The sequence below is a fragment of the Microcaecilia unicolor genome, chromosome 3, assembly GCF_901765095.1.
Source record: "Microcaecilia unicolor chromosome 3, aMicUni1.1, whole genome shotgun sequence".
Taxonomy (NCBI): domain Eukaryota; kingdom Metazoa; phylum Chordata; class Amphibia; order Gymnophiona; family Siphonopidae; genus Microcaecilia; species Microcaecilia unicolor.
Genome location: NC_044033.1, coordinates 321699215 through 321726965, shown reverse-complemented (window position 1 = coordinate 321726965; position 27751 = coordinate 321699215). Strand labels below are relative to the sequence as shown.

General features: G+C 44.9%; 1 protein-coding gene across 1 annotated transcript; it reads left to right on the top strand.

Annotated features, from left to right (window-relative positions):
- Positions 1–466: 466 nt before the first annotated feature.
- On the top strand, positions 467–27751 carry LOC115464691 (vomeronasal type-2 receptor 26-like). The gene is made up of 6 exons (XM_030195049.1): positions 467–768; positions 2582–2873; positions 13403–13909; positions 17233–17460; positions 26237–26363; positions 26865–27751. Exons 1-6 carry the CDS (start codon positions 467–469, stop codon positions 27749–27751), a joined length of 2343 nt encoding a protein of 780 aa, XP_030050909.1.

Below are 27751 nucleotides of genomic sequence, written 5' to 3'. Positions count from 1 at the left end.
CTGCAGAGTGGATGTGTTGTAATACATGTTACACAATGATACATAATGTGTTATCCTTAACTGTATTATAATGTGTTACAGTGTGGTCCGCATAAACATTCTAATCAAATTTATATTTGTCTCTAAGTCAATGAAGACAGAAGATCCATAAGGATATATTTAAAAAGAAGCAACCTATATTTCTTGGTAAATGCAGATGTCAGGAGCAGATATCCCTTAAGGCTGAACCTCTGAGCTGTAGGGCCCAACAGAGACCATATTGTGTCCTCACAGGCATTGGAGCTCATCTAGAAATAAATAGAGTGGTACTTCACCATAAGCGTTACAATTTTGCTGTCTTTCTTCATCTTCCTTCTGTGTAAATGCACAGGTCTACTTCACTGCAGATTAATACTTAATGTTTTCTGCCTATTATTTAAATATTCAATTAGCTAGCACCATCAGGAACCATACAACATCCCACGCCATGCTGAGCTATAACATTTGGAGCAGGAAGAGCAAACATTATCACACTGGCAGAAGCAGAAGCTCTTTCACATCCTTAAAGGTGGAAGCTCATCTGATTCTGCTTCTATTGATGCTTTGTGACATCCTGTGGAAGATGACTGAGTGTCAGTGCACACTTGGAAACTACCTATCAACACAGCTACAACCAGGTTACCGTAGGGATGGGGACATTATGATCGGGGGACTTGTAACTGTAGAAACCTTTTACCCAGATAATCATCCATCCTTCACAACTGTTCCCCCATTTGTTGGACTGAGCTTGTAAGTAGCATCCTGGTTTAATTCCTATATGAGACAGGCTTGAAGGTGTTATTTTTGGTAGGTCACTGGCATGAGCTGCAAATATATCCTGATGACATTTTACTAATACTCTCACATTAAATCTGAGTTTTTTCCCTTTGAAATAGGCCCTGGGGAAGAAAGACCTGCTAAGATTTTTATCTGCTTTATCTGTGAATACATTGTGACAATACACAACTAGATGTGTTGTTGTCTCTCTCAAGCCCTCATACCTTTTGGGCAGGTTAAAATATACTTTTACCTGCATCTAATTTTTTCAATGAACAGAGTGGAAACTTTTATGACAGTTTGAAACCCTGGGTAAAAGTATTGTGAAAATTGACCTCCCCACATTTTTCCAAAGCACTTTTGCATTCTGGTGCTGTTTTGTATTGAATTACTTTAGATATCCACCATACTCTTCATGAAAGAACAAATTCAGATCTTTTTTTGAGGTTCTCCCTTTCTTAATTCCTTTGACATCCTGATAATATTCAGCTTTTCATTCTTTTGAGAATACTACTCGTTTGTACCTTCTTCAAAGCAAGTAAATATTTGAAAACTTGCGTTATATCTTGCTTTTTGTTCTATTGTCGAGTATGTCTTTAGCTCCTGCAGCCCCTCTGTGTGTGACTTCTTCTGCAAACTATCCACCATTTTGCTCACTTTCGTATGAATTACCTCCATCCTAATTCTCCTTTAGTGCAGAAACTTTACTTCAGCTGAGGTAGCCACCCCACCCAAGGTTGATATCTGATCCCGAGCAACCTAGTAGCCACAGCACCACTGACCTTTCACTCCCACCAGTTCCACACCCATTCTCCTAACACATGTTTAAAAAAATTCTTCATGTGTTAAAAAAAAAACTTTTATTAACAGGAATGTGTGAAACTTGCCAAATCCATTTCCTGAATTGCTGTTCCTTCTTTGTCTACTGTTAACTTGAAAAATGGTGACACCTGACAGGAAGGGAAATAAACACACCCGATACAGCAATCCATAGTGTGTGCTATTTTTCTATCATTGCACATTTTCTAGTGCATCAGTAATTTGCTTGTCATTAGTTTACTGTATCAAGAGTAAAGTTCTGCACCTGCATTAGAACATTTTGTGCTGAAGCTCAATGCAACCCTCTAATGCACAGATGACTACATTCATCACTTGACAGCACATAACTAGTGAAGTGTTTGTCTGGAATGTCCATTGAAACCTAAAAACACACAATCTGTGCAGTAAGATTTAGGAAATGTATTTGTGTAAACAGTTTTCAGCCACAGATGTAGTAACCTGAGGGGTTTCTTGAGTTGTCTGCCGTTTTGCACAATAGTCAACTAGAGTTACCCATAAAAATGAATTGGATAACAAACTTATCCATGAAACTTTAATTTAGTCAAATAAGTTGAGGTTTAGTGGTCTTATCCCACCTCACCTCCTTTTCCTCATGGGTCTGGCCACATTTTTTTGCTGTGGATTGGGAATTTCCACATGTACTTCCAACCATGCTGTCTCCCCTGATACCATTTCTTCATCCTACGTTCTTTGGCTCCTGAATAATCTTCAGTGGGGAGTTTATATTTTTAGTTCAGATGGATGAGCAGAGAAACAGCCGTGCTAAAGTCCATGTTGGTAGGATATGCATGTATCTGCTAAACCTGGAGAATGCACATTTTGGACTTTGATATCAGACCAATATGTAAAGTTTGTAACAAACAATGCTTCTAACCCTAATCCTAAACCTTTTTCACTCTTGTCTACTGTTAATGTCATATTTTAATGATACTTATTGTCCTTAAAGTCCTGTACCGTCGAACTATTACAACTTCCTGGCCTTTGTGTCTGCGGTGGAGGAGATTAACAACAGCTCGGAGCTTTTACCCAACCTCACACTGGGGTTCCACATTGAGAACCCTTATGACAACTTTTTCTTAATGTATAGAGCTGCCATGAATATATTTTCAGGAATGGACACCGGGATCCCAAACTACAGCTGCAAAACATCTGGCCCACTGTTTGCTATCATTGAAAGTCTTCCACCTGAGCATTCGAGCCAATTTTCCAGCCTGTCCAGGATATACCACTCCCCACAGGTCAGGGAGCATCTTTGATTTCACTTTGTTTCCTCTTCTATAATCTGGTTCAAACTTTAAGGACAATATGATTAATAAGTTTGATGAATTATTTGAACCCATGAGTGTAAAATTATTATCGCTCAGTGTAAGAATTCTGAGAGGGAAATTTCTTGTAAGTATTGATTTATTGTATAATAGCCAAACTAGTGTGTGTGTGTGTGGGGGGGGGGGGGGGGGGGGGGGGGGAGGGATTAAGCAGCAGTTTCATTATAACTATTGTAACCCAAGGGGTTAACATTTATAAATATGTTCTTACCTGCGGCGTTGGTGGAGGATGGAGAGGCAGGGCAGACTGTTTGAAGGGGACTGCGGGAGGCGTGTGCCAGGTTTAAAGGGAGAAGTTTCAGGCTACAAGAGCCTTAAGGTATAAAGATTTACATTAATTCAACATGCTGCCTGTATATATATATATATTTAAAAACTGTGTATTTTGGTTTAAAAACGCTGTGGTTGTCTGCTGTGGGGATTTAGAATGTGAAAGCTTGTGGCAAGTGCTCGAGCCTGGGACAGTGATGTCAGTAGGTTCTAAAAATTACGGTTGGTAGTTGGGAGGTGAGTGTTAAGCTGGTCAGACATGTGTTAAAGGTCTGAGAGCAGCTGTGGGGAAAATAAATTCATTTTCAGACATATTGAGTGTTCATTAAGGGTACTGGTGTTAGAGAAAAGTGTGATTGATGTTAGCTGTACTATTTTAAAAGCCTTCCGCGTCTGTACAGGCTTATAGCGTGTGACAAGTGTGACTGAGAGCCGTGGCTCAGGGCTGGTAACTAAGTAGCACAGCTCTGGTATGTATTAAAATGCTGTAATTGGCTTAAAGTTTTAGGGATTAAGCTAAATTACGCTACAAACTGAGAGGGCATATTTTTGGTTAATGTGCCTGAAGAAATTCTAAAAGTATTACTATTGAGCCTGATTAGCTTTGTGAGGTGATTTTAAAAGAAAATACCTCTCTGAAGGCCGTGTATGTGGTTGTCCCTATTAATTGCAGGGATTTAGAATTCTAATTTTGGGAAATAAAAGAAATTATTTATGTGTCATATTTTCTAACGAAATATTTTGTGGGAGGGATAGCGTAGGGAGTAATAATTATCTGTTTTTTTATTGGGATGAGCTAGAGAGGGAAGTAATGAACTCTGGTACATTAAATTTTTTAGGTTACAGTATTAGGTAGATTTTAGGGTCTTCCTTCCCTTTCTGTTATTAAAGTTCAGTGTAGTAGGTTCCTGATCGGGGGGTTCCAGTGATCTTCAAGCAAGAATATGGTACCCAATGTTGAAAGAAAGAAAGAAAGAAAGAAAGAAAGAAAGAAAGAAAGAAAGAAAGAAAGAAAGAAAGAAAGAAAGAAAGAAAATAAAGTATCCTTTAACGCCATCTATAAGCTGAGGAGAAACTACAAAAGGACATTAGTTGTAGAAGTGTAGAATCATATACATTTTATATTTACCTTGCGTTATGAGAAGAAAAACCTGAAAGAGAAATAAAAAACAAAGAATCAATTCTTGACAGCTGACATATCCTGAATGGTTACTTTTTGTTATTGCATGCATGTTTAAGATATAAATGGAAGAAATACTTATCTGATGTTAGTGGTATACTTTAGCCGGGTGAGTGAACCTATGGGAAAAAAACAAAGAAACAAATGTCAACAGCTACTGTTGTAAAACTTGTAAAAGTCAATAAGCAATCGAAACAAATGCTCTAGAAAATTTAAACATAGAAGTTTAAGTGTTATGTGTTTGTTGTGTAAAGAACAATTTGTGAATTTATTACAATCCGCTAGTGAGCAAGTTATAAATACTGAATTGCTGAGTTTAAAACAAATGTTTTAAATAAAGTAACTTTTAATCAATTCTACTTTTCACTAGTTTTTTTTTTTTTTGTATCTCCTCTCCGCTCCTGGTGTGTTTGTGTCACTCGGTCCAGACTACATTGGAAACCTGAATCTGAGCACATTTGGTAAACCAGGAGTGGGGGAGGGGATTACACTATTAATATTCCTGAAAGAAACAAACCAAAGTATCAGGTAGCCTGGCTTCTACTTCATGGAATCAAAGGCAAGTTGCTCTAACTGATCCCAAGCTAAAAGGAGAATAAAATAAACAGTCATACAACTTTTTGTGGCAAACAATATGCTGACTGAAGATCCTGTTCCAAAGAATGGCAACTGCTACAAGGTGGGTAGATTTATTCTTCTAACCCTTACTCAAGCCAACAAATTCTCCAGATGGTTAGCCTCACATGTGAACCTCAAATTAAAGCCACAGTTATATAAAGGGACTAGTAAAACATGCCCGTTTCAGGTGCAAATGAAACGGGCGCTAGCAAGGGTTTCCTCCCGAACCCCCTCTCCTTGCTCACCCCTTCAGCGTTGTGAAGGCACTGACCGCCATTGTTGCGGACCTCATCAACGCACGCCAATGCCACCTTCAATGTGCTGAGTCGTTGGTTGTGAAGCCACTGAAGCCATTGCTCCGCCCTCAACGTTATCACGTTTGACGCAAGGGCGGGGCCCCAACACAGTGATTTCGGTGGCTTCACCACCACGAACCCTTCGAACCGGAAGGAAGTGCCCGGAGGAACTGACAGTGACGTTAGTGTCCTCAGAACGTTGAGGGGGAGTTTTATTATAAAGGGATAATTGAGAAAGTCAAATGTTTAGAAAAGTCTATGAGTCTTATAGGTCTTGCCTTGAACTGCTACAAAGAGAATGTATACCCCTCAGTTGGGACATCTTGCCTGGCACAAAGATTGTATACCCAGTGCTTTTTTTGTGAGGTCCATCCGGTGGTGTGCTGCCTGGAGCCGGTTGTTCTTCAGGGAAAGCCGGCTCTCCTCCCTCCCTCCCCCGAGCTACAGCATCCCAGTCATACCTGAAGGCAACGGATTCTTCGGGGCAGGCAGGAAAGATCCCCAGTCTTGCCTGCCCGCTGCCAGCACTGACCCTCCCCCGCTGCCGGATCGCTCTTTAAAAATGGCTGCCGAGACTTCCAGCGGCGGCCTTGTGAGACTTCTGCTGAAGTCTTGGAGGCCGCCTTTTTTGTCTCGGTGGCCATTTTGAAGAGCGATACAGTAGCGCCACAGGACAGTCAGCGCCAGCAGTGGGCAGGAAAGACTGGGGATCTTTCCTGCCTGCCCCGAAGAATCCACTGGACAACCTAGGTGGCTGGAAGGGGGGGCAGGGGAGAGAGGACAATTGCTGGGCATGGGTGGCTGGAGGGGGGCAGGGGAGAGAAGACAATTGCTCGGCATGGGTGGAGGGGGGCAGGGGAGAGAAGACAATCATTGGGCATGGGTGGCGAGAGAGGGGGCAAGGGAGAGAGGACAATCGCTGGGCATGGGTGGCTGAAGGGGGGCAAGGGAGAGAGGACAATCGCTGGGCATGGGTGGCTGGAGGGGGGCAGGGGAGAGAAGACAATTGCTGGGCATGGGTGGCTGGAGGGGGCAGGGGAGAGAGGACAATCACTGGGCATGGGTGGCTGGAGGGGGACAGGGGAGAGAGGACAATCGCTGGGCATGGGTGGCTGGAGGGGGGCAGGGGAGCAAGGAGAATCGCTGGGTATGGGTGGCTGGAGGGGGGCAGGGGAGAGAAGACAATTGCTGGGTATGGGTGGCTGGAGGGGGGCAGGGGAGCAAGGAGAATTGCTGGGTATGGGTGGCTGGAGGGGGCAGGGGAGAGAGGACAATCGCTGGGCATGGGTGGCTGGAGGGGGGCAGGGGAGAGTGGACAATTGCTGGGCATGGGTGGCTGGAAGGGGGCAGGGGAGCAAGGAGAATCGCTGGGTATGGGTGGCTTGAGGGGGCAGGGGAGAGAAGACAATTGCTGGGTATGGGTGGCTGGAGGGGGCAGGGGAGCAAGGAGAATCGCTGGGTATGGGTAGCTGGGGGGGCAGGGGAGAGAAGACAATTGCTGGGTATGGGTGGCTGGAGGGGGGCAGGGGAGAGAGGACAATTGCTGGGCATGGGTGGATGGAGGGGAGGGCAGGGGAGGGGAGGAAGGTTGCTGGACATGGGTGGATGGAGGAGAGGGCAGGGAGAGAGAAGAAATGCTGGACATGCGGGGGATAAACATAAAGGAATCCTCCTCAGAAGGAAGGGATCCCCAGAAGCTTAGCTGGCGGTGGGAGGCAGGGCTGGTGGTTGGGAGGTGGGGATAGTGCTGGGCAGACTTATACGGTCTGTGCCAGAGCCGGTGGTGGGTGGCGGGGCGGGTGGTTGGGAGGTGGGGATAGTGCTGGGCAGACTTATACGGTCTGTGCCAGAGCCGGTGGTGGGTGGCGGGGCGGGTGGTTGGGAGGTGGGGATAGTGCTGGGCAGACTTATACGGTCTGTGCCCTGAAAAAGACAGGTACAAATCAAGGTAAGGTATACTCAAAAAATGGCACATGTGAGTTTATCTTGTTGGGCAGACTGGGTGGACCGTGCAGGTCTTTTTCTGCCGTCATCTACTATGTTACTATATTACTCTGGATGGAGGAGAGGGAAGAGTGAGGAAGGAGATGAGATGAGGGAAAAGGAAGAGAGGAGAAAAACTGCACATGGATGAAGAAAATAGGCAGAAGCTGGATCCACTGGATAGTCAAGTCTGCAGAGAACCCATCTTTTACTTACTGATGTAGGGCAAGAAATGAAGAAGAAAGGCGGAAAGTAAAGAAATAAATGGAAAGGAAGCCCTGGAAACAGAGTTAAGAGGACAGATAGCAGCAGAATCGGATACTGGGCCAGTATGATCAGAAAAACAAAGTCACCAGACAACAAAGGTGGAAAAAAAATCATTTTATTTTCATTTTATTGTCTGGAATATGTCCAATTTGAGAATTTACATCTGCTGTCTTATTTTGCACTGGGTATACTAGAGCTGTAACAGCTTACAGAAATTATTTATAATGAAAAAAAATCATGTTATTTTTTTTTTCCTATACTAGTATAATATTTTCAATGATGTCTGTTTATATGCGCCATGGCTGGTATAAGGGGTGTGGCTAATGTGGGTGTGGCCACAATAGAGGTGGAGTCATATGTGGTGACCCCGCCCATGAGTTCCAGCACCTTTTTTTCTACAAAAAAAGCACTGTGTATACCGGTTACTTTTATTCTCCTTGAGCTTGAGGTCAGTAAGAGACATTTTCTTTTGTTTTCAGGAATTCTAATTCAGGCTGATGCCTTCATTTATTTTATTTGGGAAAATTCATTAGTTGCTATAAAAGAGTTTGTAATGAAACTACTGCTAAGAAAATATTACTAGTTGGTTTTGATCCTGGTGAAATGGGTTCAGTTCCCACTGTAGCTCCTTGTGACCTTGGGCAAGTCACTTAACCCTCCAATGCCATAGGTACAAAAGCTTAGATTTTGAACCCACTAGGCCCATTAAAGAAAGTACCTGCATATCAGGCTATGTTCTATATATCACACCTAAAACATTAGCTCTGAAAAAAGATATGCCAGTGGCGTAGGAAGGGCGGGGCGGTGGGGGCGGTCCGCCCCGGGTGTCAGCGGGTGGGGGGTGCTCCGCTCCCGCTGCTCCCACCCTGTCCTGCCTTAAAAAAATTTTTTTCGAAGCGCCGAAGTGGCAGGCAGCGCCTGCCCTGCTAGTAAAAATCTCCTCGACGTCGCGTCCCGCCCTCCTCTGGGGTAACTTCCTATTACCACGAGGGCGGGCGGGACTGAATGTGGGAAGGCCCGATGCGATGTTGAGGAGATTTTTACTAGCAGGGCAGGCGCTGCCTGCCACTTCGGCACTTCAAAAAATTTTGTTTTAAGGCAGGACAGGGTGGGAGCAGGACACCGGAGCTGGTAGGTGTGTCGGGTCGCGTCGGGTCGGGTGGGAGGGGGGACTCAGATGGAAGAAGGGGATTAGGGAGCCCGGGGGAGCCCAGATGGGTGCCCAGAGAGGGGAGAAGGGGATTGGGGAGGGTGGGGGAGCCCAGATGGGTTCCCAGAGGGGAGAAGAGGATTGAGGAGGGTGGGGTGCCCAGAGAGGGGAGAAGGGGATTGGGGAGGGTGGGGGTGCCCAGAGAGGGGAGAAGGGGATTGGGGAGGGTGGGGGAGCCCAGAGGGGAGAAGGGGATTGGGGAGGGTGGGGACAGACCCTGGATGGAAGGGGGGAGTTTGAGGGAGGGCAGACCCTAGATGGATGGGAGAGGGAGGGCAGACGGATTGAAGGGGCAGAGAGAAAGGGCAGATGGTGGGTGGAAGGGGCAGAGAGAAAGAGGGCAGACTGGGGCAAATGGTGGATGGAAGGAGCAGAGATAGAGGGCAGATGTGGATGGAAGGGAGAGAGAGAGAGAGAGAGAGAGAGAGAGGGCAGATGTTGATGGGAGGAGGAGAGAAAAATGGCAGACTGGGGCAGATGGTGGATGGAAGGGGCAGAAATAGAGGGCAGATGTGGATGGAAGGGAGAGAGAGAGAGAGGACAGACAGTGGATGGAAGGGGCAGAGAGAGAGGGCAGACAGTGGGTGGAAGGGACATTAGAGAGGGCAGACACTGGATGGCAGAGAGAGAGAGCAAAGACAGATGCTGGATGGAAGAAAGACAGTGAAAAGAAGATGAGGAAAGCAGAAACCAGAGACAACAAACTGTAAATATATATTTTTATTATTTTGCTTTAGGATATAGTATTGTAGCTGTGTTAATAAATGTTTATAAATAGAACATGTAAATAAGGTAATCTTTTTATTGGACTAATTTTAATACATTTTGACTTAACTTTCAGAGAACAAAACCCCCTTCCTCAGGTCAGGATAGCATACTGTAACAGCACTATACTGTATTGACCTGAGGAAGGAGATTTTGGCCTCTGGAAGCTAAATGTATTAGTCCAATAAAATGGTATTATTTTATTTTCTGTATTTATTTTATTTCTATTTGTTAATTTGTAAAGTGGTGATTGGTACTTGTTTTTCAAATTTACATCTGCTGTCTTTATATTTTGCACAGTACTAGGGGACATTTTCTGTTTCTGTGGTGTTGCATTGTATGCAGAGTCTGGCATCTTGGGGGTTGTTTAATTTTTGTCTAAATAGAAAGTTTATTATTATTCTATAGTGGATTAGGGTGTATCTGTGTTTATGAAAAAGACATGGCTTTCAGTTGGCATTGACTGTGCAGGATTGACGATTTGTACTATTCTGTCTGGTTTTGTTTTACAGTAGGTGAATTGATGTTCTAGTGCTCACTGTAGTGTTTAAGATGCTTTCCTTATCCTTGTGTGACTTGTAGAAATTACTGCTTATGGTATGGTAGAATTGCTCTATAGGTCCTGAGTGTTTTGTATTCTCGGTATGCCTAGTACTAGATTTGGGGGGGGGGGGGTGTTAAAAAATGACCGGCCCCGGGTGTCAACTACCCTAGCAACGCTACTGAGATATGCCAAGGAGTATTCTATAAACTGTACCAAAATTTAGGCGCAGTTTATAGAACTCACCTAAATCTAGTTGTAGTTTATAGAATATGCCCAATGCCTATTATCTTTGACTAGATTTAGCTGCAGCAATTTATACCAATGAAAACTTGGTGTAAATGCTGACGCCTAATTACTCGTGGAACGGGCATATTTTATAACACTGCATATCATTTCAAGTAATGCACGTGACCTGCCCATGCTCCTCTCATGGCCACACCGCCTTCTCAGATCCACATCTTAGAATATACACACATCGCTTTTAGAACATGCCTAGACAGTTGTGCATCTAAATCCTAATTAATGACAATTAGTGTTAATACTTGCTTGTTAAGTTCAATTATTGGTGCTGATTGGCTTGTTAGCTAATTATGTTGCACTTGCAAATCCAGAATACAACCGGATTTACGCGCGCAACTTAAGTTGCACTATATAGAATCCATAGGATAATGTGTACAGTGCTGTGTATGTCTAGTAGTAGGAAATCATTTCATACTCAGAACTATCTCTCTGTTTTCCTATTGTTAGCAAATAGTATTAATCCGAGACCGAGTTGCTTGGAGACTCTCTTTGAGTGAGGAAGTAGTTTCAGGTTGGGGCAGGCCAGTCTTTTAGGGGTCTCATGCATCCTTGCTTTCCTTCAGAAGGGTCTAGACAAAGGGCTCTTAATGAACTCCTTGATGGTCCTGGTGCTGGACAAGCTCTAAGTCTCCAAATGGTCTGTCTTCAACTCTCTATAATGACAAAGAAATTGAATCAGCTCAAAGAGGAGCTAGCAGCAAAAAAAAAGGAAATCTCCCTTTCATTTAAACTCCTGATCCTTTACCAGCACTCCCAGAAAGAATGAACTGACCCAGGAATAGATGGATCACAGTGGACTCTGGTAGATTATAACCTGTATTATAATTCACAGTTAATACCAGAATTCAAAATAATCAGATCTATACAAAAAACTTTTTTTAATTTTTAATATGCAGTGCTCAGTGTGTTGCTGTGCCTTTTACCATTTGTCACGCTAGTAGCATGCCACCTTTCAACCATCATTCAATGCTGTTAACCAAGCACAAGGTGAAGCAGCGCATTGGGGAACATGTAAGCAATTTACGTATCAAGAAGAGAGAAGCACCCCTAACGGAACACTGGGAACAGTATGAGCACTCTATATCTGAGCTAAAGTATGTAGTCTTGTCTCAGGTAAACTTGCGTTGGGGAGGAGACATTTCAGCTATCCTTGTACAAATAGAACAGAGATTCTTATACAACTGGGGCACGGTTCAGCCCAATGGACTCAATAAAGAAATAGAATAGCTGCTTTAATGAATGGGAGTAGCCTGGTTCATCTGACACATCCTTTTCAGCTGTTGGATACATATATAACACTGTCACTTAGAGAGCATGACCTTCAGCTTTGATTGTAGGGAGGAACTAGCAGCTATTCAGCCTCCTGACGAGACCACATTTTTTGAATCTTGAGAGAGCCGTTTATAAGGTAAATTAAGCAACCGCTATTGAGCAATTGAAACATTAAGGAAGGAGTACTTACACTGTGTTTATTTTATAGACTGGAACTTATGTTCCCCTGAAGCTGCAGTCAAGGTGAAACGTGGCACCACTTTAGGAACAACAATAGTATATACAGAATTGTTTTTAAAGCACTAATGCACACAGACACTTGTGGATGAAAGGCACAGTAACAGAGCACACAACTGCACAGGACTTGACCAAGATAAGTTACATTGGATTTGTTTCAGATAAGTCAAGCGCTTTGTTTTCATTCAACATTGCACGTTTAAATTGATAGAGACAGCATGCTTAACAGCATTGAATGATAAAGGAAGGGTAGGCAGGTCCAGTGCGATGATGGTTGGAAGTTGGCATGCTACCAGCAGTTACCGTGACAAATGGTAAAAGGCACAGCAACACACTGAGCACTGCATATTAAAAATAAAAAAAAGTTGCTATTTTCAAAACCAATTTTTAGATGTTTTTCTATGAAGTCTGTTAGAAATGCATTCAAATCACAAGGGTGTGTGTCAGGGGTGTGGTATGGGTGGGATCTGTGCACTTGGACATTTTGCTGCCATAATGGAACAAAACAAAAACATCCTGGGCTATGTTGGACATTTTGGTCTAGACCTGTTTTATTAATGAATAAGCCACATAAAAAGTGCCCTAAATGACCACTGGAGGGAATCAGGGATGACTTCCACTTACTCCCCCAGTGGCCACTATTCTCCTCCCACCCACTCCCCCCAAAATTTAATTAAAAACATTACTTGCCAGCCTCAGGTCCATTAGAGCAGCATGTAGTGCTGGGAGAAATGCACTTCAGACAGGTGGACCCAGGCCCATATCTCCTCGTACCTGTAACACTTGTGGTGGAAACTGTGAGCCCTCCAAAACCCACTATACCCATGTATAAGTGCTCCCTTCACCCATAAGGGCTATTGTAGTGGTGTACATTTGGAGGTAGTAGGTTTTGGGGGGGCTCAGCAGAGAAGATAAGGGGAGCAACAGTGAAATGTATACCTCAGAGCATTTATTTGAAGTCCGCTGCAGTGCCCCCTAGTGTGTCCCATTGCTCTCCTGGGGATGTCTGTGTGGTTAAAGAATGCTGGTTCTTCCTACATCCTAATGGTTTGAGTTTCTGCGTTTTTCACTTAGATATTTTTTTTTAAATGGACCAAAAAGATAAATGCACAGAGCACAAAAACATCTAGCAAATAGCCATTTTGGAAAAAATAATATATAGACATTTTTCTGTTTCAAATCCAAAGTTGGATTTAGACGTCATATCAAAAATGCTCCTCTTTGTCTTATTAATCCATGCTTATCTATATGCTCTGTAATTTTGTTCTTTACAATAGTCTCTACCATTTTGCCTGGCACTGACGTCTGTAATTTCCTGGATCAGTTCTTGAAACCTTTTTAAAAATCGTTGTTACATTGACCACCCTCCAATCTTCCAGCACCATGCTCGATTTTAAAGATAATTTACATATTACTATGCTCTAAGTACTTGATATGTGAATGAAATATGATCTTTTCATGACAAAGATGCTGATAAATCCAATCTTTTATTTTAAGCAGATCAGTTACACCTCAGGAAATCTTGTCATGAGCGACACAGCTAAGTTTCCTTATTTCTACCGGACTGTCCCCAGTGAGCTGCACATCTGTGCTGGGATAGTCAAACTATTAAAATATTTTGACTGGACCTGGGTTGGTATCATTGCATTTGAGGATGAAAACAGCATGAGGGCTGTGCAGATTCTGAGAGAAGGAATTGAGCAGAGTGGAGGTTGCATTGAATTCATAGAAACCTTCCGTCAGTCCCGCTCATTCATGCTTCCAAATAAAAATAATATTTATAACACCGTCAGTACATCTTCAACTAAAGTGATTATTTTGTATTGTAATAAAGACTACAGAGAGCCTATAAGACATACACCCATTTGGGAAGCATCTGGAAAGGTCTGGATCATCACAGAAGAATGGGGATTTTTGTTCCCCTCAAACAATGTTGATAGAAAAAACATCATAGTTTTTGTTGTTGCAAAAAAGACTATTCCAAGCTTTCACAAATTTGTCCGTGAGGTGAATCCTGCTGTATTTCCAAACAATTCATTCACAGATATGTGGTGGAATGACCTGTGTAACAACCAGTGCCCCAAGAGCATCCAAAGATCCTGCAACAGTGATTTATTTTTCTTCTTTCACTGCAACTCTATAAACTCTGGGGATAGCTTTCATGTTTACAATGCTGTGTATGGCCTGGCAATGCTCTGCATGACATGATCACTTCTGGTTCTGGAAATACCACCCTGTGGAGTGGAGAAAGTGAGAGATATTTAGATTTTCTGCCATGGAAGGTAATATTCTTTGTTATAAGAATGGTATTTTTAGAAAGAAGTGATAGTATATGATTGTGCAGTTTGAAAGACAAGCAGGATGCAGTGAATTCTATATACTCACATTCCTTTCCTTATATATATTTTGTGATAAATAAAAGGCTGTCCTAGCTGGGGCAGGCCACTAGATGGCGCTGTTCCCCTAAAAATGTCCAGGATGTCCGGGGTAGGCCACTAGAGGGCGCTAGGAGAATAATGGAGGTCGCTAGGACCGGGGAGAGTCCCGGGATAGCTACAGGTGCAGGCAGTTATGGGCTGGGTCCTGTGTAGCTAATTAACCACTTTATACCCCACCTGAGATATGAAAAAAAAAAAAAGAACAGAGCTGATGGCTAAAGAAGGAGAATCCCCTTGGAAAGAACTGGCTAAACCCTATGGACTTGTGGTGGACTGTGTGCTCAAGGAAGAAAAACAGGCTGGGGTAAGAAGTCCCTAAAGCATTAGTGTTGGACTGTGTAGCCTCAGTACTTAGAGGAACGGTGTGTTCAAAGAAAGGAAGGACTGGGTGTCCAAAGAAGAAGTAGGGCTGTGTGTCCCAGTACTGAGAAGCAGGCTGCAAAGCCTGGGGTTAGAAGTCCGCAAAGTATTGAGGTTAATGCTGAGCCCAGGAATCTGTGTGGGGAGGCTCAGTGTGAAGATATGTAAATGTATAAAGTATTTAAGCTAGAAGAACTGGGCCCAGGGGCTGGAATAAAGAATTTGCCTGAATATGCTGTTGGTAAGACCTGTTTAATTTTGCCTATGGAGAACCAGGTCACCCTGAGCGTGAAAGGCTAACATGCTAATCTGCATACAATTTGTATACTGAGAACCAGCTCACCCTGAGTGAAAAAGGGGCTCAGGAGCTTGAGGTTGGATTGCTCAGGATGCTGGGGAGAGACTGTTTGGAGTGCTGTTCAGAGGCCACAGGCGTTTTAGATTGTAAACTATTCTGACTCATTGCAGAAGGGTGGTATATCAAGTGTTTTAACTATTAAACAGACATTACATAAATGTAGCTAATTGCAGAGATAAAAGCACATATAAAACTACATGGGCAATATTTATCCTGCAGCTGTCAGGGGTTTTTCAAAATATTGATTCCCATGGGTTGAATTAGACCTGGATATTCTGTTTTGGGATTAACCCTGCTGAAAATACAAAACTTCTGGAGGCCAATGAGGATCTAGAAATGAGTACTTAGATTACCTTCTCCTGAAGCAGGTTACGAACCAGGGAGCCCTTGTCAGGCTATAGAATATGTCTCTGGCTGCCTAGGTGATGCACATTGGAAAGAATAATCTGAATCACAGTTACTTGATGCTAGGGTCCACCTTGGGGGTCAGCACTCAAGAAAAAGATCTGGGTGTTGTTGCAGATAGTACGCTGAAATCGTCTGCTCAGTGTATGGCAGCCGCCAAAAAAGCAAACAGGATGCTAGGAATTATTAAGACAGGAATGGTGAATAAGACCAAAAATACTATAACTCCTTTGTATTGCTCCATGGTGTGCCTGCACAATGAGTATTGCGGTCAGTTCTGGTCACCGTATTTCAAAAAAGATATAGCGGAATTAGAAAAGGTTCAAAGCGTGACCATATCATTTTGTCAAGGGGATGGAACTCCTCTTGTATAAGGAAAGGCTAAAGAGATTAGGGCTCTTCAGTCTGGAAAAGAGACATATGAGAGGAGATATGATTGAGGTCTACAAAATCCTAAGTGGTGTAGAATGAGTAGAAATAAATTGATATTTTACTCATTCCAAAAGTACAAAGAACAGGGGACACTTGAGGAAGTTACATGAAAATAGTTTTAAAATAAATAGGAGGAAATATTTTTTCACTTAACAAATAGTTCAGCTCTGGAACTCTTTGCCGGAGGATGTGGTAACAGTAGTTAGCGTATCTGGGTTTAAAAAAAGGTTTGGACAAATTCCTGGAGGAAAGGTTTATAGTCTGCTATTGAGACAGACATTGGAAGCAGCTGTTTGCCCTGGATTTGTAGTATAGATTGTTGCCACAATTTGGGTTTCTGCCAGGTAATTGTGACCTGCCTTGGTCACTGTTTGAAAAACAGGATACTGGGCTAGATGGACCATTGGTTTGACCCAGTATGGCTACTCTTATGTTCTTATGTCTACTGTTGTGCTAAAAGGCTGGAAGAAAAGAAAAGCTTTGAGGACAGCACGATAAGATACTTCGCTAGATAAGTTGTGTTTGGGGCATGCCTATCTATCCTCTGGAACTGTGGAACTATGGGGTCCTTTTACAAAGGTGCGCTGAAAAATGGCCTGCGGTAGTGTAGGCGCAGGTTTTGGGCACGCGCAGAATCATTTTTCAGCGCAACTGTAAAAAAAGGCCACTTTTTTCCCGAAAATGGACGTGTGGCAAAATCTAAATTGCCACACATTGTTTATTTACACCTTATATGAGTGCAAACAAAGAAACTGACAACTATTATAAAGAAGAATAATCAACAATTTTTATTTTATCAACTGTCCTCCCTTGGACAGAGGCTGTATAAGAACATTATACAGGAAGCAAAGTATACTCACAATACACAATCAGCAACAATACACAGAAATAGGTTTGCTTATGTTACACATATTCTACTCAGCTTATATACACTTACATTCGTTCTGCACCCAATTCCTGCACGTCAGCAACCCATATCCTTGCAGTCTGTTCTTTCTTATCTACAAATGTCAGCAACATTCTTTCTACCCCTGCACAGACTTCCCGTCTCTGTTTCACAGCTCAAGGCTAAACAGCTCAAGGCTAATCCCATGACACCCATATTGTTTTCACATGTTTGCGACTCATAGTTCTTTTGCCTTATACTTACACTCCACTGACCATTGGAACTTTCTACTGTTTAACTGGTTCTCATTATATTTATGCAGCATGGTTTATTATTAACAACATCCATTTTGGGACTCAGACCTTACCGCAAGCCACAGACCTAGCAGTAAAGAATTTGGACTGTAAGTCCATTTTGGTGCACTAAGAAAAATATTTCTCGTTTTCATTAGCTTCATCATTATCTGAAGAACCTCCACTTTAAGAATGTTCTGGGTGAGGAAATCTTTTTTGATGAGAATGGTGATCTCGCCATTGGATATGATATTATAAATGTTGTCATTCTACCCGATGAGACACGGATTAAAGAAATTGTTGGAAGTTATAACCCTTATGCTCCACAAGAGCAGGAATTTACAATCAATAAAGAGGCGATCATGTGGGAGAGCACATTCAACGAGGTCAGATTTAAATTCAATTTAAGCTCCTTGCCCTGGCATTTAAGGCCCTTCACTTTGGCACATCCCCCCCTTACCTCACTGCTCTCATTTCTCCTTACACCCCATAGGGCAGAACTACAAAGAGGGCATGCTCATGGAAAGGACAGGGACAAGTGAGGGGCAGTCCCATAAATTACACGTGATGTTATAGAATACCTGCATTTGCCTAACTGCCATCAATTGAGTGCCAGCATTTACACCAGACTTTAGCAGGCATAAATGCTCACACCCAAAGTTGTGTGTGAAATGTCCATTAAGCTAATATTCTGTAACGGTCAATTCATGCAGAGTGCCCTTTATAGAATACTGGCATATAGCACGTTTTATTTCAGTGCTTAGCTTTAAGATACAAGCATACCCATACTGAGGCAGACCAATGGTCCATCAAGCCCAGTGTCCTGTTTCCAACCGTGGCCAATCCAGGTCAAAAGTACCTGCAGAAACCCACATAGTACCAAGATTCCATGCTATCAATCCCAGGGCAAGCAGTGACTTCCCCATGTCTATCTCAATAGCAGACTATGGACTTTTCCTCCTGGAACTTCTCCAAATCTTTTTTAAACACAGATACACAAACTGCTTGTCTCAAAGTATGGCGTGGAGGGGCATAATGGAACGGGGTGCCAAAGTTTTCCTGAGGAAGTCTTCGCGGGCTGTCTCGGCGAAGGGGCGGGGAAACCCGTATTATCAAAACAAGATGGGTGGCCATCTTTTGTTTTGATAATACGGTCGGGGATTCCCAAATCTCAACATTTAGGTCGACCTTAGAAATGGTCGTCCTTAGAGATGGTCATCCCCGATTTTCAGCGATAATGGAAACCGAGGGCGTCCATCTCAGAAATAACCAAATGCAAGCCATTTGGTCATGGGAGGAGTCAGCATTCGTAGTGCGCTGGTCCTCCTCACATGCCAGGACACCAACCGGGCACCCTAGGGGGCACTGCAGTGGACTTTAGAAATTGCTCCCAGGTGCATAGCTCCCTTACCTGGGGTGCTGAGCCCCCCAAAAACACCCACTACCCACAACTTTAGAACACTACCATAGTCCTAAGGGGTAAACAGGGGCAACTACATGTGGGTACAGTGTTCTACCACCACAAGTGTAACAAGTAGAGGGGGATGGGCCTGGGCCCGCCTGCCTGAAGTGCACTGCACCCACTAAAATTGCTCCAGGGACCTGAATACTGCTGTCAGAGAGCTGGGTATGACATTTGAGGCTGGCACAGAGGCTGACAAAAAATATTTAAAAAGTTTTTTTTAGGGTGGGAGGGGTTGGTGACCACTGGGGGAGTAAGGGGAGGTTATCCCCGATTCCCTCCGGTGGTCATCTGGTCAGTTCAGGCACCTTTTTGAGGCTTGGTCACAAGAAAAAATGGACCAAGTAAAGTCGGCCATGTGCTCGTCAGGGAGGCCCTTCTTTTTTCCATTATCGGCTGAGGACACCCATGTGTTAAGCACGCCCCAGTCCTGCCTTCCCTGTGCTTCCGACATGCCCCTGTGAACTTTGGTCGTCCTCGCGATGTACAGCAGTTGAGATGCCCAAAATCGGCTTTCGATTATGCCTATTTGGGCGACCCTGGGAGAAGGACACCCATCTCCCTATTTGTATCGAAAGATAGGTGCCCTTCTCTTTAGAAAATAAGCCTGATAGTATATTACTTACAATGTCAACACAATATGTAATGGAGCAATAGATCAAGATAAAATTTGCAACAAGTTTAAACAAAAAATATCTAGTGTAGCTGAATGAAACTCACTCTGGTCAAAGGTGTTAGCTAAATGATTAAAGAAACAAAAATACATATGCGTAAATAACCAATGGTGAGCAGATCCATTGTTCAGTCATTGAGGTAGAAAAGTAGGCTACAAAGACATCACCTACTACTACTACTACTACTACTACTACTTAGCATTTCTATAGCGCTGCCAGGGTTACGCAGCGCTGTACAAGTTTAAACATGGAGAAGGACAGTCCCTGCTCAAGAGAGCTTACAATCTAAAGGTAAAAACTATGTAGTCAGTGTAGGTATCAGGAATGGGAAGGTGGTTAGGCACCAAAAGCAAGGGAGAAGAGATGGGCCTTGAGTAAGGACTTGAAAATGGGCAGCGAGGGCGCATGGCGTATGGGCTCAGGAAGTCTGTTCCAGGCATAAGGTGATGCGAGGCAGAAGGGGCGGAGTCTGGAGTTAGCGGTGGTGGAGAAGGGTACAGAAAGGAGTGATTTGTCCTGAGAGCGGAGGTTACGGGTGGGAACATATGGGGAGAGGAGGGTAGAGAGGTAATGGGGGGTTGCAGATTGAGTGCACTTGAAGGTCAATAGGAGAAGCTTGAACTGTATATGGTAGCGGATCGGGAGCCAGTGAAGCGACATGAGGAGAGGGGTGATATGAGAGTATCGGTTCACGCAGTAGATAAGACGTGCGGCGGAATTTTGGACAGATTGAAGGGGGGATAGGTGGCTAAGCGGGAGGCCAGCGAGGAGAAGGTTGCAATAGTCAAGACGAGAGGTAACGAGCGAGTGGACGAGGGTTCGGGTGGTCTGTTCAAAGAGGAATGGGCGAATTTTGCTAATATTATAGAGGAAGAAGCGACAGGTCTTAGCTGTCTGCTGGATATGGGCAGAGAAGGAGAGGGAGGAGTCAAAAATGACTCCGAGATTGCGGGCTGAAGAGACGGGGAGGATGAGGGCGTTGTCAACAGAGACAGAAAGTGGGGGAAGAGGAGAAGAGGGTTTGGGTGGAAAGACAAGGAGCTCAGTCTTTGCCTTGTTCAGTTTCAGATGCCGGTTGGACATCCAGGCAGCGATGTCTGAAAGGCAGGCCGAAACTTTGACCTGGGTTTCAACTGTGATGTCGGGAGTGAAGAGGTAAAGCTGGGTATCATCAGCATATAGATAGTACTGGAAACCATGTGATGAGATCAACGAGCCCAGGGAAGAGGTGTATATCGAGAAAAGAAGCGGTCCAAGGACAGATCCTTGAGGGACCCCAACAGAGAGCGGGACGGGGGTGGAAGAAGAGCCATTAGAAAATACTCTGAAGGTGCGTTGGGAAAGATACGAGGAGAACCAGGAGAGGACGGAGCCCTGGAACCCAAATGAGGACAGTGTGTCAAGAAGTAAATTATGATTGACGGTGTCAAAGGCGGCAGATAGGTCGAGGAGGATGAGGATGGAATAGTGACCTTTGGATTTGGCAAGGAACAGGTCATTGCAGACTTTAGAGAGTGCTGTTTCTGTTGAGTGTAGTGGGCGAAAGCCGGATTGAAGCGGGTCGAGGACGGCCTGAGAGGAGAGGAAGTCAAGGCAGCGGCTGTGGACAGCACGTTCAAGTAATTTGTAGAGGAAGGGTAGAAGAGAGATGGGGCGGTAGTTGGAGGGACAGGTGGGGTCAAGTGATGGTTTTTTGAGAAGTGGTGTGACTACAGCGTGCTTGAAGGTGTCAGGGACAGTGGCAGTGGAGAGAGAGAGGTTGAGGATGTGACAGATTGAGGGGTTAACTGTAGGAGAGATGTTGGTAAGCAGATTGGTGGGAATGGGATCAGAGGAACAGGTGGTGCACTTAGAGGAAGAAAGAAGGCGAGCAGTTTCCTCTTCGGTGATCTCAGGGAAGGAGGAGAAGGAGGCCAGGTTAGGTTGGTTGAGGGAGTGGGTTAAGAAGTCACAGGGAGGAGAAGGCTTGGAAGTGAATTCAAGGTTTATCTTCTGCACTTTATCGCGGAAGTAGTCAGCTAGTGTTTGAGGAGAGAGAGAGGGGGGGTGGGAGCGGAGGGTACTTTAAGTAGGGAGTTGAGGGTGGCGAAGAGGCGACGAGGGTTGGAGCCAAGAGAATTGGTTAATTGAGAATAATATTCCTGTTTGGCAAGGAATAGGGAGGACTGGAAGGAACATAGCATGAATTTGAAATGGGTGAAGTCTGACAGGGTGCGAGATTTCCTCCAGAGTTGTTCAGCAGAGCGGGTGCAGGAGCGAAGGTAACGGATGCAAGGGGTTAACCAGGGCTGAGGATTAATGCGCTTAGTGGGGCGAGAGACAGATGGTGCTAGGGTATCCATAGCAGTGGAGAGAATTTCATTGTAGGTAGAGACAGCCGTGTCGACAGATTCGGAAGACGAGATGGAAGGGAAGAGAGTGGAGATGTGAGAGGATAGGGTAGGGGGGTCGACAGCTTGGAGATTCCTGAAGGCAGTGGTTATAGTTGGGCGAGGTTGAGGAGGAGGGTGATGAAGAGTGAGGGTGATTAGGTGATGATCTGAAATAGGAAGGACTGAGGTGCAGAAATTGGAAGGTGAGCAGGAAGAGAAGAGAACGAGGTCGAGACAATGGCCATCACGGTGAGTAGGGGTGGTAGAGCATAGTCGGAGGTTAAAGGAGGATATCAGAGTGAGGAATTTAGAAGCGTAGGAGTTGGATGGGTTGTCAACGTGAATGTTAAAATCACCAAGAATGAGGGATGGAGATGCGGGATCAAGAAAGACGGTGAGCCAGGCGTCGAAGTCAGTAAGGAATGAAGAGAGGGGCTTATCAGGGGGGCGGTAGATGACTGCAACTCTGAGTGGTAATGGGTAGAATAGCCGGATGGAGTGAGCTTCAAAGGACGAGAAGCAGTGAGACTGTGGTAGGAGGAGGGGTTGGAAACTACAGGAGGGCGAGAGAAGTAGCCCGACGCCTCCACCGCGGCCATCTGGGCGGGGAGTGTGGGAGAAGAGATAACCTCCATGATAAAGGGCCTCGACTGAGGCAGAGTCGTCAGGGGAGAGCCAGGTTTCAGTTAGGGCAAGCAGTTGGAGAGAACGAGCGATGAAGAGATCGTGGGTGAAGGGCAGTTTGTTGCAGATCGAGTGGGCATTCCACAAGGCGCATGAGAAGGGGAGGGAGGAGGGGGGGAGGAGGGGAATAGAGACGAGGTTGGAGACATCATGGAATCGTTTGCATGGATAGGAGGAGGATAGGTGAGGGGGGCCTGGATTAGGATTAATGTCTCCCGCGGATAGCAGGAGGAGGAGCAAGAGAGTGCGGAGGAGGGTGGGGGAGGTCGGGCGACGAAGGCAACGAAGACGGGGTGCACTTAGGAGGAATGGTAAAGGGTTAATGGTAGGAAGGAGGTGTTGGAGATTAAGGGCTAGGAAGGAGGAGGGGGACAAGAGAGATGGTGAGGTGGTGAGGGATGGGGGTGAATAGGGTATTGCCGTAGCGGGCAGGACGGGAGGAAACACAGGTGGGCAATGAGTTCCAGCAGTGGACTGCGGTAAGGGGAGGGGAAAAAGATTAGGAAGGGACAGGCCAAGGAAGAGGATGTGGACAGGGGCCATAGGTAGTGATTGCTGATTGCGGTGTGACAGGTGTAAGTGTAGTGACTGAGGTGAGAAGCAGATAGATAGAGCGAAGAGCCGGAGGCTTGGAATTGGAGGTGTTAATATATGGCCTGGTTTTAGATCTACCACTGGAATTGTGATGGACAAAGCCACAGAGCCAAAAACATCTGAAAAAGTACTGATTAGGCCAAACAAGTAACAAATGAATTAATATTTGAGAATCTGCAGAAAGCAGGTCTGAACAATGAGTCTTAACACAAACAGGTACAATATTCAAATAAAATGTAGCACCTGTAATGAAAGAATGATGGATAAAATGGAAAAAAATGTGGCTCTCAAATGGGGTTTATTTTTGTATATTAATGTATAAAATGATACAGAGATCAGAAGATGTGATGAGAGGTGTTGCAAAAACATTATGTGAAACTGGTATCTCAACAGAAAAATATGTTAGTAACCGCAAAAACAGTTTGTTCCAAAAACATGTTGACATAACCGGAAAATGTGGCAACCTGTTGAAATAGATGGAACGGAAGGAGCTGGGTACAAATGCACAGATGGCAGGACGCGAAAGTATAACCGCAGAAATTGAGAAATAATTGAAAAAAATTGTACCTCACCATAGACTTCTATGGAGAGGTAAGGGTATAAAAGAAGAGAGATTTTGGCTTAATTTGAGAAGTCGTCCTCAGCACTTCTCAGACGGCGGAACGCTGTGCTATTGAACCCAGAATCTGTCCGATGCCTGTACTGAATTGAAACTTTGGTAAGAATAAATATCTTTCTATCTGAAATCTATTTCTGTCTTTATTTTCAAGTATTCCTTATTTTACTAACTAAACAAAACTAAACGCACACCAGACACTCATTTGGTGCACAAAATACTGATAGAATCTAATAGCATATATGTGGGAACATAAATGGCCCAGAATATACCTAGATCCAGAAAGACAGAAAGCAGTAGTTATGGGAATTAGTTTCGAATTGCGGCTGCTGATGCCTGCCCAGAACAGACCCCCATGGGACTGGGTGACAGTGGAAGTAAGAAAAACAATTCAGAATCTTCTGGATGCACTTAATACGTTCAATCCTCCATATGGAATAGCTCAAAGAGGACTAAAACGAGGTCAAACAAAACAGTAACAAAAACAGAGGGATTGATGGACTGGAGAGTGGGTAAGTCAGTAGCTGGCAAGTTAGCAGGCAGGCAAGTGAGGCAGTGGCTGCCAAGCTTGCAGGCAGGGTGGAGCAAGCTGGTGCGGATGGACAGGAACGAGCAGGGAGAGGCAGGGGGGCAGGTAAGTCAATGGCTGTCAAGTTAGCAGGTTGGCAGGTAAATAAATGGTGACAAGCTAGCAGGCGGGTTGGGGCATGATGGGGCTGATGGACAGGAACGAGCAGGGAGATGCTGGAGAGCAGGTAAGTCAAGGGCTGACAAGTTAGCAGGCAGGCAAACAAGTCAATGGTTGACAAGCTAGCAGGCGGGCTGGAGCATACTGATGCAGAAGGACAGGAACCAGCAGGGAGAAACTGGAGAGCAGGTAAGTCAATGGCTGATGAGTTAGCAAGCTAGTAAGCTAGTAGGCAAGCAAGTAAGTCAATGGCTGACAAGCTAGCAGGTGGGCTGGAACAAGCTGGTGCAGATGAACAGGAACGAACAGGGAGAAGCTGGAGCAAGCAGGCTGGAGCAGATGGACTGAAACAAGCAGGGAGAAGCTGGTTCAGGTGGATTGGAACACGCTGGAGCAGATGTACTGGAGCAGGCAGGCCGGAGCAGGTACTGGAGTAAGCAGGGAGAAGCTGGTTGAGGCAGACTGGAGCAGGTGTACTGGAACAAGCAGGGAGGAGCTGGATCAGGCGGACTGGAACACGCTGGAGCAGATGTACTGGAGTAGGTAGGCTGGAGCAGGTGTACTGGAGCAAGTAGGCTGGAGCAGATAAGCTGGAACAAGCAGGGAGAAGCTGGTTCAGGCGGACTGGAACACGCTGGAGCAGGCAGGCTGGAGCAGGTACTGGAGTAAGCAGGGAGAAGCTGGTTGAGGCAGACTGGAGCAGGTGTACTGGAACAAGCAGGGAGGAGCTGGATCAGGCGGACTGGAACACGCTGGAGCAGATGTACTGGAGTAGGTAGGCTGGAGCAGGTGTAGGCTGGAACAAGCAGGGAGAAGCTGGTTCAGGCGGACTGGAACACGCTGGAGCAGATGTACTGGAGTAGGTAGGCTGGAGCAAGTAGGCTGGAGCAGATGGGCTGGAACAAGCAGGGAGAAGCTGGTTCAGGCGGACTGGAACACGCTGGAGCAGATGTACTGGAGTAGGTAGGCTGGAGCAGGTGTACCGGAGCAAGTAGGCTGGAGCAGATGGGCTCGAACAAGCAGGGAGAAGCTGGAACAGTCGGACTGGAACACTGGAGCAAGCAGTGGAAGCTGGATCGGCGGACTGGAACAAGCTGGGATAGGGCGGACTGGAACAAGATGGGATCATGCAGACTGGAACGAGCTGGAGCAGGCGGACTGGAACACACTAGAGCATTTGGACTGGAACAAGCAGGCTGGAGCAGATGGACTGGAACAAGCAAGGGGAAAGCTGGATCGGCGGACTGGAACAAGATGGGCTCAGGCGGACTGGAACAAGCTGGGATCAGGCGGACCGGAACAAGCTGGATCAGGCGGACTGGAATGAGCTGGGATCAGGCGGACTGGAGCAAGCTGGTGACAGGCGGACCGGAACAATCTAGGATCAGTCGGACCGGAACAAACCAAGCTGGGATCAGGCGGACTGGAACACGCTAGGGCAGCTGGACTGGAACAAGCAGGAACTAGTCACACCCACTAAGTTTGAAAAATGTGGGGGAAGGGAGGTCAAGAGCCTAAGAGACAGAGCTGTTCTCTGCAGGGAGACTATCTCTAAAAGGTGGCTTCTCTGAAAAAGCAGTTGGTTTTGAGGCAGAAATCTGCTCTCCCCAGAAAGAACTAGTCACACCCACTAAGTTTGAAAAATGTGGGGGAGGGGAGGTCAAGAGCCTAAGAGACAGAGCTGTTCTCTGCAGGGAGACTCTCTCTAAAAGTCCTTTTCTCATAGCCCAACTCTTACGAGAGGATGGAGAATTCAGAGTTATTTGAGGAAGCAGAGGTATTTTCTCATACTTTTAATCAAACCATTAAGGGTGACCAGCACAGAAACATTGCTCAAAACATTCCCCAATCAGCCTGAATGACTGATTGCAGATCAAACTTATTTCATATTGTTTACATTTCCAATGAAAATACAGCTCATACTGACCTCCATATTCTACTGAATAGCTTGGCAATGTGCACAAAAAATAAATGGGAAAAATGCTCATGTTTAGACAGAAAAGTAACACTGCATTTGAAAAGTCATAATCCAGTATTACCTCAAGTAAATCAGTTTCTTTCAAAATCCTCAGACACCTCCAGAGTTCAGATGCAGCCCGAGTTGCTCTCCTGGGTTCAGGAAATTAACCAGGGAAGGGGAGCCCGTCTGTTGCTATGACTGTATTCCCTGTCCAGAGGGAGAAGTCTCCAGCCAAAATGGTAAGTGATTTCATGTTATAAGGTGAAAGGCTCATATTAGGCACATATTCAGCCTTCATTGAAGACCCAACATGGGCCAGCAAATATGCATGCACTCCTGCCTTTTCCAAAACATCAATACAACTGAGAACTTCCTGATCTGGACGTCTCAATTGCAATCTCAGTATTCTAAGAAAAATGGGTCTTCACATGTACAAGTGGAATACCTGGTGTTTAATCCAAAAATATGAGCTGGGTACCGCTAGCAGAACTAATCACACCCTTATTAGATAAGATGTATGGAATCCTTTAAAAACATCCATTTTAGGTGAAATTTCATCTAAAAGATAATGCATGATTCCATTTACAGGAAGCTCATCGTTCATTATTGTTTAATTTTTTGTTATTTAATGTTTGCTACTGTCTGTCATTTTAAAACAAGCCTTACATATAAAGGAAAAGTTACTGTCCTATAACTGATGCTATTTGTGAGATAACGGGACAATATTTTTTCATTCTCAGATATAGACACGTGTACAAAATGTCCAGAGGACCAATGGCCCAATCAGAAGAGGGATGCCTGCATCCCAAAAGTGATATCCTTCCTGACCTATCAGGAGCCTCTGGGGATAACTTTGACTTTCTTCTGTATTATCTTAATTCTCATTAATACTGTCATTTTGGGGATCTTTATTCATTACAAAGACACCCCCATAGTGAAAGCCAACAACCGAGAACTCAGTTACATTCTTCTCATCTCCCTCATGCTCTGCTTCCTCTGCTCCTTGGTATTCATCGGCCACCCTGACAAAGTGACCTGTATTCTCCGACAGACTGCCTTTGGGATCAGTTTCTCCATCGCTCTCTCCTCTATATTGGCAAAAACCACCACTGTGGTCATGGCCTTTCATGCCATCAAGCCTGGAAGCAAGCTCCGGAAATGGATGGGTTCCAGGATCTCAATTTCTGTAGTCCTTTTCTGTTCCCTTATTCAAACTGTTCTGTGTCTTGCCTGGTTGTTCACTGCTCCCCCATTCCCATATCTTAATATGAAATCAGAAATTGGAACAATACTAATTGAATGTAATGAAGGGTCAATACATGCATTTTACTTTGTTCTGGGTTACCTGGGATTTCTGGCTGGTATTAGCTTCATCATAGCTTTCTTAGCAAGAAATCTACCCGACAGGTTCAATGAGGCCAAGTACATCACCTTCAGCATGCTGGTGTTCTGCAGCGTCTGGATCTCTTTCATCCCAACGTACATGAGCACCAAGGGCAAGTACATGGTGGCAGTGGAGATATTTGCTATCCTGGCCTCCAGTGCTGGACTTCTGGGCTGTATTTTTTTCCCTAAGTGCTACGTTATTCTGCTGAGACCTGAAAGGAACAGCAGAACATGCTTATAA

What these genes read in the sequence shown, in the direction of transcription:
- LOC115464691 (XM_030195049.1), top strand. Translation starts at nt 467, where the DNA reads ATGCTGAGCTATAACATTTGGAGCAGGAAGAGCAAACATTATCACACT. An exon ending in GGATATACCACTCCCCACAG is followed by an intron (nt 2,874 to 13,402) that starts GTCAGGGAGCAT and finishes TATTTTAAGCAG; the next exon opens with ATCAGTTACACCTCAGGAAA. An exon ending in GGGAGAGCACATTCAACGAG is followed by an intron (nt 17,461 to 26,236) that starts GTCAGATTTAAA and finishes CAAAATCCTCAG; the next exon opens with ACACCTCCAGAGTTCAGATG.